General features: G+C 49.0%; 1 protein-coding gene across 2 annotated transcripts in view; it reads right to left on the bottom strand.

Moving 5' to 3' along the window:
* ARHGEF7 (Rho guanine nucleotide exchange factor 7) overlaps positions 1-4,474 on the bottom strand; it is a 126,098-nt gene extending 121,624 nt beyond the window's left edge. For both annotated transcript variants that reach the window (XM_059995857.1, XM_059995858.1), the window contains exon 1: positions 4,310-4,474. In XM_059995857.1, the coding sequence (XP_059851840.1) occupies positions 4,310-4,474 (165 nt within the window). The remainder of the gene's footprint in view (positions 1-4,309) is intronic.
* Positions 4,475-13,444: the final 8,970 nt, after the last annotated feature.

Genomic DNA, 13,444 nt, shown 5'->3' with positions numbered 1-13,444 from the left:
TGCATCAGAATTCACTGATTTTCTGCAAGTCTGCGGAAGATCAGCGAGGACTGCCAGATCACAGTTTGGGGAAATACAAACCATATTCTAATCCACGTGTCAGAAAAATCAGCGGAGGTTGGGCAGCCCAGACGCAGGTCCCTCCAAGGCCTTCGTTCCTCAGCGCCCGTTCCCTCTGCCTGACATCCTGACATCCTGACATCCTGACTTTTGAGTTCCTTCTGCCCCATGCTGCTTGGGTTTTTTTTGGGTTTTTTTTGAAATTTTGAATTTTATTTATTTTTTATACAGCAGGTTCTTCTTAGTTATCTATTTACACATATGAGTGGATACATGTCGATCCCAATCTCCCAATTCATCCACCACCACCCCCCCCCGACCACTTTCCCCGCTTGGTGTCCATACGTTTGTCCTCTACATCTGTGTCTCTATTTCTACTGCTCTTGTTTTTATAGTTACGTTTTCTCCTGGACACTTAAGAACTTGTTATTCAGTCTTTTTATCTCCAACAGCGCTTTGCACCCTGCAGACAGGTAAACACTTAATAAGTTGGTTTGGTTCCAACGTATCATCCGACCTGTTATGGGTTGGACTGTGACCCCCCTGAAATTCACATGTTCAAGCCCTAGGCCCCAGGGCTGCTGAACGTGATCTTATTTGGAAACAAGGTCATTGCCGATGTAATCAGTTGAGGTCATACTGGGGGAGGGAGGCCCTAATCCAATGACTGGTGTCCTTATAAAATGGAAGTTTGGACACAGAAGAGACCCCAGGAGACGCCATGGGAAGACTGGACTTGAGCTGCCCCAAGCCAGGAACCTCGAGAGGCCTCGGGGAGGCCGGGACAGACCCTCCCCACCCCTGCAGAGGGGCGGCCCTGCCCACACCGCCATCCGGGACTTGTGTCCCCAGGGTGTGAGAGAATGGAGTTCTGTGTTTAAGTGCCTGGTCTGTAGTACTTTGTTACAGCAACCCTAGGAAGCTAAAACACAGCCAACAGCTTAAACCAGTCTGAACACACGCGCACACCCAGGGCATCTAGCAGGGCCAGAGGGCAGCACCTGATTTGTGCATTGCACAAACACTGACAGATGGAGTGTCTCCTGGGCAGCATTTTACGGGTTACGGTGTGCTCTGTTATCCTGGGCAAAGAGAGAGAGAACCAGGTTCCTTGAGTGTTTCGTGGTGAACCAAGAAACTTCATCTGCTGCAGTTACACGTAAAATTAAAGCAGCCTTGGGAATTCCCTGGCCGTCCAGTGGCTGGGACTCGGCTCTTTCACCGCCATGGGCCCGGGTTCAGTCCCTGGTCGGGGAACTAAGATCCCGCAAGCCACGTGGTGTGGCCGATAACTGACTGACTGACTAACTAACTAAATCAAGCAGCCTTTCATGACTTCCATCATCTGAATGTGTCTTCCTAGTCTTAAGGAAGTTGCAGAGGATGGAACATGACTGCCCCTCAAGTTCACCCTCTCTGACTAAGTAGCCCAGGGATGTTTAAAGTGTTAACTCACGAGCTCAGGGCTCACACGCCTCCCCGGAGTCTCCAGCCTTCGTGTGTTTCTCATCACAGGAGGAATGACGGAAGCAAACAGCGTGGGCAGGTCGGCAAAACATCCTGGCCACTACTAGACAAAATCAAAGCAGCGGAGCCTCATACACGAAGATTCAGGAGACCTTGTAACACCCATTTTTCTCTCCCCTACGGCAGAGAACGTATCAGAACACAGCGTTGGCGATAACTCAATGTGTCTCTTTTCACAGCCCCTCTCGTCCCTGGCTGACCTTCCACCTAAAGAAAAGCAGGCTGTGCGAGGGGAACCTCAACAGAAGCACGAGGGGAACCTCCACAGAACGCTTTTTAAAATGAGCAGAACAATCTGAACTGAAACGAACCTGCCCTTCATTCTTCACCCTCTTCGCTGGCCCTAAAACAGAACAAACCAACAGAATGCATGAAACACACTACGACATGTTTTCTTAATAAAAGGCACATGGGAAACCCAAGCCACCTCGACACTTTTCTCCATTCTGCACTATGCTATCGCCGGCCGAATGGGTCGTGTTACATTTTGTGAATTTGCAAAAGTTAAGCTGCAGGCTGCTTACATCCCATTAATCAGTCTTCTGTGTGTTCACGTAGCAAACTGGGGTCAAGTTAAGAGCCTTTCAATTCCATGTGAATACTCGGTGAAGTTCCCAAATGTTCCTTTTTAAGGAAAAACGTCCTCAGACTAACATTCCCACATTCGGTGAAGGCTGTTCAGCGTGTGAGCTCTCTGGCAGACGTCATTCAGTGTGCACGCAGACATCGGAAAGTTCAACTAAATAACTCTTCTTGGGAAATGGAAAATGCTCGTGACATTTCTAAAACCCAGGGTTTCCAGAGGTGGAGAATGGCTAACAGTTTACTGCCCAAACCTACATTCATACCACAGAGAATCGGTAGCTCTGTCTCTAATTTGCTACTTTGACGTTGAACTTTCACTGTGACTGTGTCCCTCTAAACAAACCAGTTGGGGCCCGGGGGGAATAAAAGGGTAGTTACGCTATAAGAAGTTTCAAATGACCACAGTTTTAGAACATGTTGGGTTGTTTCAGTTTGGCTTCTGCAAATTAAACATGTTAATCATTCCTCTCTTTGTTGTTTCCGAGATGAAAGGAATGCTACAGTTTTCTAAGAAAATCTTTCTACATTTAAAAGAAAGTGATTATTGAAGTCTGCCGGTCAGTATGAATGCAGTTAATATGCCAAGTAACATATGCATTGATAATGACATGTTTTTATCAAACAGCCTCCGAAGTTTCTTAAAGCTTCACTTTTAGAAATGGAAGTCTTTCACATAAGCCTATTTTGGTAAGCTTAGCATGCATTTTCAATGCCTTTCAACATCTGTCTTTTATTACCAGAGGTCCTGATATCCAGATGACAGCGGAGTATTCTGAGCGCCTGGAAAGATAGAGCTGCTCCTTATTCTTGTCTTAAATCATAATTTTATTGTGACATCAGGTTCATTTAGAAGCAACATTTTTATCTCCTGGACAGACAGGCAGCTGTTCACTCTAAAATGCAGGTTCTGTTTTCATAAATATGTTCCTAAAACTAGTAGGCGTACACAATTCATATTAAATAAAATCTTTTCTGACCTTTTAAATGTAGTGCCAGAACATGGGCAACTTAAAAGTTTAAACAGTTTACTTTTTAAAGTCACCTAATTAACATTTTATTATTAGCAAATTGATACTGTGCGTTTCGGGCCAATACACCCCATTTAAAAAATTAAATAGTTCTTCCTAATTATGCTGCACTTTAATTTCTACAGTTAACACCATTTAAGTAATTGTTGATCCTAAGATTATGTACTGGCAAAAAAACTGGGATAAGACTGTAGTGTCTTTGAATACAGGGATCCACCGTTTTAAAAAGCGCTCTCTCCACTCGCCCCTGCTTTGTCAGCTGAGCCAGAGGAAAGCAAACTTGAATCACTCAGGAGTTGCAGCCAGGGTTCACCCTCCAGCCCCGAGGAAACCACAAGTCACGAAGAGGAGAAGCAGGGTCTGTAGGACTAGGGATTCTGTTCAAAATCAGGTACGAACCTGAAACTGAAATCTAGGACTTTAAGCCAGGCTTGAAGTATGCCAGGGTTTTCCAACCCTGTGTCTGCCATCCTTTGGGCTTGGAGACATGAGCATTCTTTCATGGGGAGGGCAGTAAATCATTTCACAACCCAGCCCTCAGCTACTGATACATGCATCCTTTAAAAATGCATAGCAATTGGTCAATTAAACAGAGGGCGAAACTCTCGTACGATACCACCAACAAAAGCTGTTCAAACAAAGCCTGGGAGGACGCTTTGCACGGCGGTTTTCTGCTCAGGTCACAGAGAGGGGCGACTCCTCCTTCGGGCGGGGCAGAGCGGAGCTCCCCGTCCCTCCCGGCCTCCCCGGGGCCGTTCCCCTTGAACGCGGCTCGGACCCCTCCCCAGCCGGCCCCGCACACAATGGCGCCCCGAGCGGGATCCCGCCACCGGGTCCTCGCGCCAACAGCGCGCCCCCCGCGCGGGCCGCGTTCCCGGGTCCGCGCACAAAGGAGGCGCGTGGGCTCCTCCGCGCCCCGCGCTCTCCCGGCCCGCGCGGCCACCAGGTGCCGGCGCCAGCGACCCCGCGCCCGAGCGCCTCCGCGCATCCCGGGCCGCGGCGGGGGCAAGGTGGGGCGCGGGGCCTCCAGCCGCCCGCGGCGCCGGCCGCCGGGCCTCCCAACGCCCCGGGCCTGGCCGCCGCGGGGGCACGGGCCGGGGGGCACTCACTTTCTCGATGGTCCCGGGCAGCAGGCGCTCCAGCAGCCTGCAGAGGACCACCCCATCCTTCAGAGACGCCTGCAGGAAGCCCTCCGGGTCCGAGATGGTTTTCTTGGGCGACTCCAGCACCCCCAAGGTAATGAGCCACGTAACGGTCTGCTCGGCGGAATTCATAGCGGCGGCGCGCCCGGCCTCCCCGCGCCGCGAGCCCGTCTCGGCGCCGTTCACCTCGGAGCGGCCGCGGCCCGGCCGGCTGCGCCCACCGCCCCCTCCTCCTGCTCGCCCATGGAGAGGCCGGCGACGGCGATTGGCTCGGGCGGCGCCGCGGTCCGGCCGGCTCGCGCTCCCTCGCGTGCGTCCTGGCCGACTGTCAAGTGCCTTTTCATTAGATGCACATGAACCTGCGGCGGCCGCCCGGCGCCGCCCCCGCCGCCGCCTCCCGGCTCCCAGCCGCTGCCGCCGATGACATCACCGAGAGGAGAAGAAAGACGCCGCGCTGGAGCGGCCCCGGGCCTCCCGGACCCCGACCCCCGGCCGCCCCGGCACCCGGCGGCCGCACACGCGCCCCCGCGCTCGGGCCCGCCGCCGTGCGCCCTCCGCGCCCCGGCCGGCTGTGCGCGCGCGTCCCCACCTGCGCCGCCGGGTGCCGGGCCCCCGCCCCAAGGGCCCGATGACCTCCAGCAGGCGACAGCCCGCCGGCCGGGAGGGCTCTACGGGCCTCCCAACCCGCGGGCCGCGCGCGCCCTTAACGGATGGCGCCTGGCTGGGCCCAAGCGCAGCCCCCTGGGACGCGAGCGCCCGGCCAGGCTCTTCTCGTTGTCCTGTCCCTTCTGCTTCCTTCTTCCCTCCTTGGAAGACTTGGAATCCTTTCCTTGTATTCTTAATTCATGAGTGTTTAAATTATTAAGTGCTTCCCAGAATGCTCTTTTTATTTTTGCCGGTTTTATTTCAAGAGGTAGGGGGTGAGGGGAGCTGCAAACGAGACGCTTGCTTCTCTCCGCTACCTTGCAAGCCAATAATTACAGAACACGGTGATAATTAAGTCTGTAACCAGATGGGTCTAATTCGGGGAGGAATTGATTTTCCTGATACTGCTGCGATCCGTGGGGACGTGGACGCCCCGGAGCGCGGCGTGGCCAGTGTCACGTGTGCCCCCTGCCGGGAGGCCGGTCCACAGCGCGTGTGACCTCCCCGGCCGGGAGGGGGCCGCGGGCCCACTCTCCAGGACCAGAAACCTTGGAGCGGCTCCACTTTAAACTGATGCTGATGTTTCAGACACTGTCAGAGGAAGGTCAGGAAAACAGCAGCGCCTGAACTGGGTGATGATGGGGAAGGAAGGACTGTGAGAACAGCCCAGCCTAACAGGCCGCTTGGCCAGATCGCACGGTGGGCAAGAGATGCGCAGTTGGAGACCCGGCTGCGAACCCACGCGAGGGCCAGACATAAAGCGCTCAGACATCCCACCGCCAGGCAAAGAAGAAGCTTCTTCGAATCAGGAATGACCCTGACACATGTACATGCTAAGGAAGGGAGAGAGAGTCTCCTTAAAGAAGGACCGCGAAGGTGTGCACGTGTGTCCATTTGCTCTGCCCTGTACCCGAGTGCCTTTCCTGTTTGCTTGCTGTGACTCTGCCCTGGCAACTTACAACAGCATTTGCAGTCACCCACAGAGAGCTTACTGTGTGCCGGGCGCATATATTAATCTCATTAGTGACAAAAGCTAGAAAACGTGAAGATTTCAAAAAACAGAAGCTTAACTCTCCCCTTCCTCTGCTTGCTTTTGCAATTGTGAATTGCATTTATTTCCAGCTTCGAGTTAAGCGGTCCAGTTTCCTTTCCACGTGAGAACACAAAGTGATTTGAAGAGCAGTACGAACTCTGGATTATAAGGGCCACGTGTTCGGTGGTCACAGCTCCCACTTCCTGAGCTCCCAGTGTCTCCCAGCGCTTGCTCCCTGCTTCGTGTGGCATAATCACGACGACAGCCTTAGGGAGTCTCTCTCATCGTCCCCATTTTACTGGTTGCACATCCCACAAGTGGTGAAGATGGACTCAAGCCTGGGCTCTGCAACTCCAGGACCAACCCGCCTCGCCCATTGTCCAGACCGCTTCCCTATACACTTTCTGGGAAACAGGACGATTCACAGCTCCGTCAAGTTTTGTGCCCAAGGACACTTTATCAACAGAAGGGTGTTAACCCAAGAGTAGCTGTTCACTGAGATTCCTGTTTACTCTCATTCCTGCTGAATTGGACACGTGATTTAGAATACAGTCATTACAATTCCAGATTCCATTAAATTAGGTCTGGCGCTTATCATCTGGTAAACAAGAGTAAGATTCAACTTGACTCAAGGAAATGGTCCTGCAGAAAGGCAGCTCTAGGGAGTGGCCTTAGGTGGCCAGTGAACCTGGCAGCCAGTCATTGTCAGAATGGGGACCCAGAGGCCACCTGCTATAACTGGTCTTGGAAGTCCCTGAACGTTTTAATGCTTTATAGCGACTAGTGGCATTCTTTTACCTTGGATGTACATTTATTTCAAAAAAGCTTATTTGGAAGGTATTCTAGAAAGTAACATTGTTCAAAGCTAGGCGTTTTGGGGACTTCTCTGGTGGTCCAGTGGTTAAGACTTCACCTTCCAGTGCAGGGGGTGCGGGTTCGATCCCTGTTCGGGGAGCTAAGATCCCACGTGTCCTGTGGCCAAAAGCCCAAAACACAAAACAGAAGCCATATTGTAACAAATTCAATGAAAGGCTTTAAGAATGGTCCACATCAAAAAAAAAAAAATCTTAAAAATAGCTAGATGTTTTTAAGGGTTTAATTGAGCTGAGTATCCAAGGTGAGCATTTGGTTAAACTTAACATTTTTCCAAGCTCCTATTACAGAGGACACGTGCTGTGGAGGAGAACTCATTGTTCTGGTGGGCTGGCATGAGTGAAGGTTGTTGTTGGCGGAGGACTCTGGCCTTGCCTCTGGAGGCCCTTTGGCGCACCTAAGGATCATGGAAGGGCTCTCAGGTCAGGCGTGTGTCCTTCGCTTCCCTCATTTCTCACGAGGGAACGTCAGCCTCATGTCCAGCCTGGCCGGCTGTTAATGCCCGATGGCCACACGCAGGCCATTGTTAGGGGTTCACCCACACATAGCCCCAAACCAGGAGCTACCCAAGGCTCAGCTGAACTGTGCTAACTCAGTTGGAGGACGGTGTTACAAAGATGTTAAAATCTACCCCAGCCTGAAGCCAGACAGACAGATGGCTGTTTACCTGGCCATCACACCCTGTAGAGTCGCTTTTGTTGAATTGGACCATCACCTGGATTGAAAAATGCAGCGAGAAGCAGTCCCATGAAGCTCACTCTATCTAATGTAAGTATTACCAACGGCGCTCAGTTTCTCAAGCAGTGTACTATTTATTTGGCATATATATGGTCAAATGCTAAAAATTAAAGATGCAAGGCAGGAAAAAATATTTTCTGAACATATATAGCTGAGAAGTTACTCAGGATAGGAAGACATTTACAGATATAGTAATCATGACACGTAGTGTCAACAAGACACGTATCCTGGTTTGGGTCCTGGAGCAGATCCTGCGCCACCTTGGGTGAACATAGTTCACTTGGGGAGTGATCCCAGGGAGGACAAGTGAAGAAAAGGAGAAAGTGACCCAAAGGTGTGCAGTGAGCAGCGGGGCTCAGCTCCCCCGAGAGCCTTGAGAAGCAAAGTGGATGCTGTATCAGTCAGGGTTCCCCAGAGAAACAGAACCAGTAGGATATGTATAAAGACATTTGTTACAAGGAATCGGCTCACGTGATTACAGAAGCTGGCAAGTCGAATCTGCAGGTGGACCTGCAGGGTGGAGACGTGCAGGAAGCTGACGATCAAGCTTGAAGACATCTGTTGGAGAGTCTTCCCTTACCTGGAGGAGGACCGGTGTTTTTGTTCTATTCAGGCCTTCAACTGATTGGGTGAGGCCCACCCATATTGGGGATGGCAATCTGCTTTACTCAGTCTACCAATTCAAACGGTAATCCCACCCAGCTGTGGCGCCAGAGGTGCGTTAACAAGCTGGCTACCGCTGGCGGCATGTGGGTCCCTCTGGGGCCCTGTATGAGATTCCTGCCGTGACCACAATAAAGCACCACAAACCTGGGGGCTCAAAACAACAGAAATGGATTCTCTCACAGTCTGGAGGCTGGAAGTCTGAGATCCAGGTGTGGGCAGGGTGGGTTCCTTCCGAGGCCGTGAGGGAGGACCTGCTCCAGGCCTCTCCCAGCTCCTGGTGGTGGCGGGCCATCCCTGACCTTCCTTCCAGCTCCTGGTGGTGGCGGGCCATCCCTGACCTTCCTTCCAGCTCCTGGTGGTGGCGGGCCATCCCTGACCTTCCTTCTTGGCTTGTAGGTACGTCCCTCCAATCTCTGCTTCTGTCTTCACATGGCATTCTCTCTTTTTCTGTGTCAGTGTCCAAATTTCCCTCATTTTATAAGGATACCAGTCACCAGATTAGGGCCCATTCTCATCTTAACTTGATTACATCTGCAAAGATCCTATTTTCCAATAAGATCACATCCGGAGGTACTGGGAGTTAGGACTTGATCATATCTTTTGGGAGAGAAAATTCAACCCACAATAGTACCCTTTGAGAAACCAGGACCATGCCTGCCCCAGACATATCCCACCAGAGGAAGGGGAAGCCACGCTTCCTATCACGTGACATCAAAGCAAGTACGAAATCTCAGAATCTCTCTTTACATGATGCTCGGATCCATGGGAGATTCTGGTGGTGTCATCCCGATCCGTCCATGATGAATCTCCCCGTCACTGTCATTCGTTTCAGGAGCTGTCAATAATTCCCTCCCAGATTCCATATTTCACTTGGAATTGCCATGGCTTGACGTCCCTCCGATACTTATCAGCTGGAATTCTGTAAAGAGGCCCTGTTATTATACAGATAGTTCCTACAGGACAGAGAAGATAAACGCTTATTTTCTGCGTTTACCAGTTTTCAGGGTCATGGGTTGGTGCTGTAGCATCCTGCCGAGGAGACTGATGATTTTTGTAAGTTTCATTATGAATTACGGATCTTGGAAAACATACTCGATGCGTTTCAGCTTATCTCCCTCTTCCTAGGTTCTCTTTTTTGTACGTTTGGGAGATGCTTCTCCGGGAGTCTCTCACATTTCTGAATATCTGAGCAGAAGTAGTGATAGCTTTTGTTCTATCTTGTCAAGAGTGTTTTAGACCAAACACCAAGCCCTTTGAAGATAGAGATATGGTCCCCTCCTGGGCAGAGGACAAACCTACTTGCTGACCAGGAGATTAAAAGTAAGGTCTCCTCCGGGACGAAGTTCAGGCAGGTTCACTTGCAGTCCCTGTAAGATCGGGGTTTGCTAAGCTGGGGTTCCTCAGCTGTGACACAAGCCCACCGTGTGTGTGGCGCCCACTTGAGCCCAGCGTGCATTGCCTTGGACTTGGGAGCAGGGGGCCCTGGTGAGAACCTGAGGCCTATGCTGTCTGCCCTGCCAAGTCACGTATCCTTTGTCTCTGACCCGGGAGTCTTGTGTCTTCTGCCAGCGCCACGAAACTCTGGCTTAACTGTTAGCTTTTGAGTAGGTTAAAAATCCCAGGTCCGTTATAGTTCTTTATGGTGCTTCTACTCATTTCCCAAGATTAGTTCTCAATTACCCTTTTTTTTTTTTTCTGAATATGGCTTTCACTGTGTCCCATGAGTTTTATTAGAAATACTTTCTTTTTCATTGCTCCCAAGAGGATTTGCAATTTCCCTTTTGAGTTCCTCTTTGAGCAAATCTTTTCTAGGAATATGGTTCTTAATTACCAAGAAATTGAGAGTTTGTTGGCCATTGACTGTGATTAGTCAGCTGAGCCTATGAACCTCTGCTTTTCAAAATTTGCTAAGATTTTAAACATCCCATGAACTTAAAAGGATGCATAAGCTCTGTTCAAGAGATTATATACTTATAGGTATTATGTAAGGTTTTGTGCTTTTTTAAAAAGAACTTTTTATTCCAAAATAATTTTAGACCCACAATAGGTTGCAAAAATAGTACAGAAGGCTCCCAGGTAGCTTCACCCAGCTTCCTTCAAAGATAACATCTCACACAACCAGAGAACAGTTCAAAGCAAGGGAGTTGACATTGCTGTAAGACTATCAGCTAACCTACAGACATTATTGGATTTCACCAGGTTTTATATGTATTTTTTGTATGTACTTCTATCAACTCCACCGCTTGTGTAGGTGGTGTCATCACCACCACAATTGGGCTGCAGAACTGATCCATTACCGCAGCAAAAGTCCCTGCCGCTGTCCCTTTGGAGTCACACTCTCCCCCGCTGAACTGTTGAGTCTTGTCCCGCCTTTCCTATGAGATACATCTAGTTGTCAAAGACATAAATGTTAAGATCAAGTTTTCCCTAAATCTCAAGTCACACATTTGAGATGTTCAAAACACAGGTTAATTGAAAACTTTTATCTTTTTTCTACAAATTATGCCTTAAGTCAATTCATAATGTTCATCTTTCTCTTGATTATTTCTTTTATCCTTGTTTTCCCTGGATCTGATAATATTTTTCCATTCCTGTTTTCTTGTACTTACCTGATGACTCTTTACCTCTATCCTCATTTTCAACCTTTCTTTATCACTTTAAGTTAGATTGTGTAAAGAGCATAAATGGGTTTATTTTTTGTGCCTCATTGACAGTGTCTGTTTTTTTTAAATAAGAAAATAAGTCCATTCATGTTTAGTGTACTGACTGATAGACTTTATTTTGTCCCTGTTATTTTAAATAGATTATTTTTTACTTTACTTTACTTTTCCTCTTCTATGTGTTGACCGGTGTGTTCAAATGGCTCTTCATTCCATTTTTTGTCCATTGTTTTCAAATTCAGAATTGCATCATAGTTTTCCATTTAACAAATGGTCATCTTTCCTATCTTGGCTTGTAGTCAGGCTCGTATACCCTTACCTTTTATGGTGAGATGCCATGACACACTATTTCCCCACCAACACGCTCTGTTTTCTACCTGCTCACCACCCGCCCCATAAGATGAGACTGGGGGGACTTCCCTGGTGGTCCAGCAGTTAAGACTCTACGCTCCCAGTGCAGGGGGCCCGGTTCGATCCCCGGTTGGGGAACTAGATCCCGAATGCCGCAACTAAGGATCCTGCATACTGTAATGAAGATTCCGTGTGCCACAACTAAGACCTAGCGCAGCCAGATAAATAATTTTTTTTTTTTTTAAAGATGAGACTCGGAGAATGCTTGTGCCACCTCCTCTTCATCTGCCTCAACCCCGCGCTTTCACAGAAACCACCGGAGAGCTTTGCCTGCTCCCCTTCCTTTACCCCAAATGCCCATATTTTGCAATCAGTTTAGCTATCTATTGTAGGATATACCTTCTTTTCCAGGAGTCTTTATTGAGCACTTGTATTACACACATGGGCGTGTGTGCGTGTGTGTCTATATGTCACTGCTCATCACCACTTGTTTATCCCTCCCTTCATGCATTCTAAGATTTGTGTGCTGTTGGTGTCATGTCTCAGATATCTACCTCTAACAGGGCACAGGTGATAGACTATTTTATTTCACCCATGCATGTAAAAATACCTTTATCCCCCAACAGTGAATGGGATCTTGGCTGGGTATAGAATTACTAGGATGAGTCCTCTTTTGATCCTAGTATCTGGATGGAATACTAGGGTGGAAGTATCCCATCCAGGTGCTCTCCCATTGTCCCGCAGCTTCTAGTGTTGCAGAGTGGGAGTCTGCTAGTCTGATCCTTTTATTCTCTGTAGGTAACTTTTTCTTTTGGTCTAGAAACTTGTAGGATTTTCCTCTTTATTGTTAGAGATTAGGATTTTCACCAGGATATGATCAAGGTGTGTGTGTGTGTGTACTCCCCATGTGTGTGTGTACTCCCTGTGTGTGTGTGTGTGTGTGTGTGCGCGTGTGTACACACACATGTATTTATCCTCATTCTTGCCTGGACCTTGATGGCCTTTTCAAACTCCTGACTCGCATCTCTCTGCAGCTTAGGGAAATCTTCTTAAATTACTTATATTTAATACCTTTCCTTCATCTCCTCTTTTTTTTTTTTTAAACATCCTGGAGCCTCTCTTATTTTCCTGTTAACCCTTCTTTACGTATTTTCAATGTTGCTTTTTTCCCCTCGTGATTTCTATTCTATATTTTTTCCTCTGTGCTTTGAGGTATGTCTTCCATTTTATATTCTAGTCCAACAATGTGGGTGTTCTTCTCCTCTGATTCAGCAATTACATTTTTCTTTTAGATTCAGGAAGTCATTTTTGTGTTGTACTTGAAACTCCTTAAGCCTGTTTTTGTCTCATGTTTATAATTTTAGGAAAGAAAGTATATTTTGAGAGGAAACATACTCCCCTTCACAATAAGGGGATCTATGGTGGCTAAAATGATTGTTGCATGATTTTGTGGCCCAAGCAGAGAGCTAACGGGAGATTCAGGAGGTTCCTGGGGATTGGCAGCCCTCTCTTCTCGTTTCACAGCCACTCTTGGTATTTCCGCCCTGTTCAAACGCTTCACTCTGATTCTGCATTCCCTTCTTTCTGGAACGTGCGTGTCGTACTAACTCAGATTTGCAGTCTGTTTGTCACACTGAGCTCTTGCCCGTCCTCTGGACGGTGTTCTGCTAACCTCCCCCTCTTTGCCATCTCCTCTCTCCTCCACTGGTCCCTTCCTGTCCTCCGCTAACACATCCTCGGTTCTCCCCACCCTCTCACCCATCACCCCCACCGCACTCCCAGCCTTTAGGGATCCCTCCAGCACCCCATCCTCCCCTCACCTCACTGTCCTGTGATCTCCTTCCCTGCACCAATCCCTCACCCCCCGTCACCCTGCACTGAGTGAGTCTCTGTCACGGGTTCATGGAAACAAAGCACAGTTTATGTTGGGCACAGAGTTAACTCTCTGGCTGGTATCAGAACCTCACCGGGGCTGAAAGGCTTCCACACCTTTCTTATCTCCAGGAGGAGAATGAATCCGAGGTTCTCAGGCAGGCTTTTCACACTGGCTCTGTAAGGTCTTGGGGTTAAGAAGCCCTTTGAGATCTGATGGAAACTAAGAAACCCTCCTTGGAGGCAGGGAATGTCAGAGGGCTG

Source organism: Delphinus delphis, chromosome 18 (assembly GCF_949987515.2).
Source record: "Delphinus delphis chromosome 18, mDelDel1.2, whole genome shotgun sequence".
NCBI classification, from domain to species: domain Eukaryota; kingdom Metazoa; phylum Chordata; class Mammalia; order Artiodactyla; family Delphinidae; genus Delphinus; species Delphinus delphis.
This window is presented reverse-complemented; position numbering and strand designations above follow the sequence as displayed.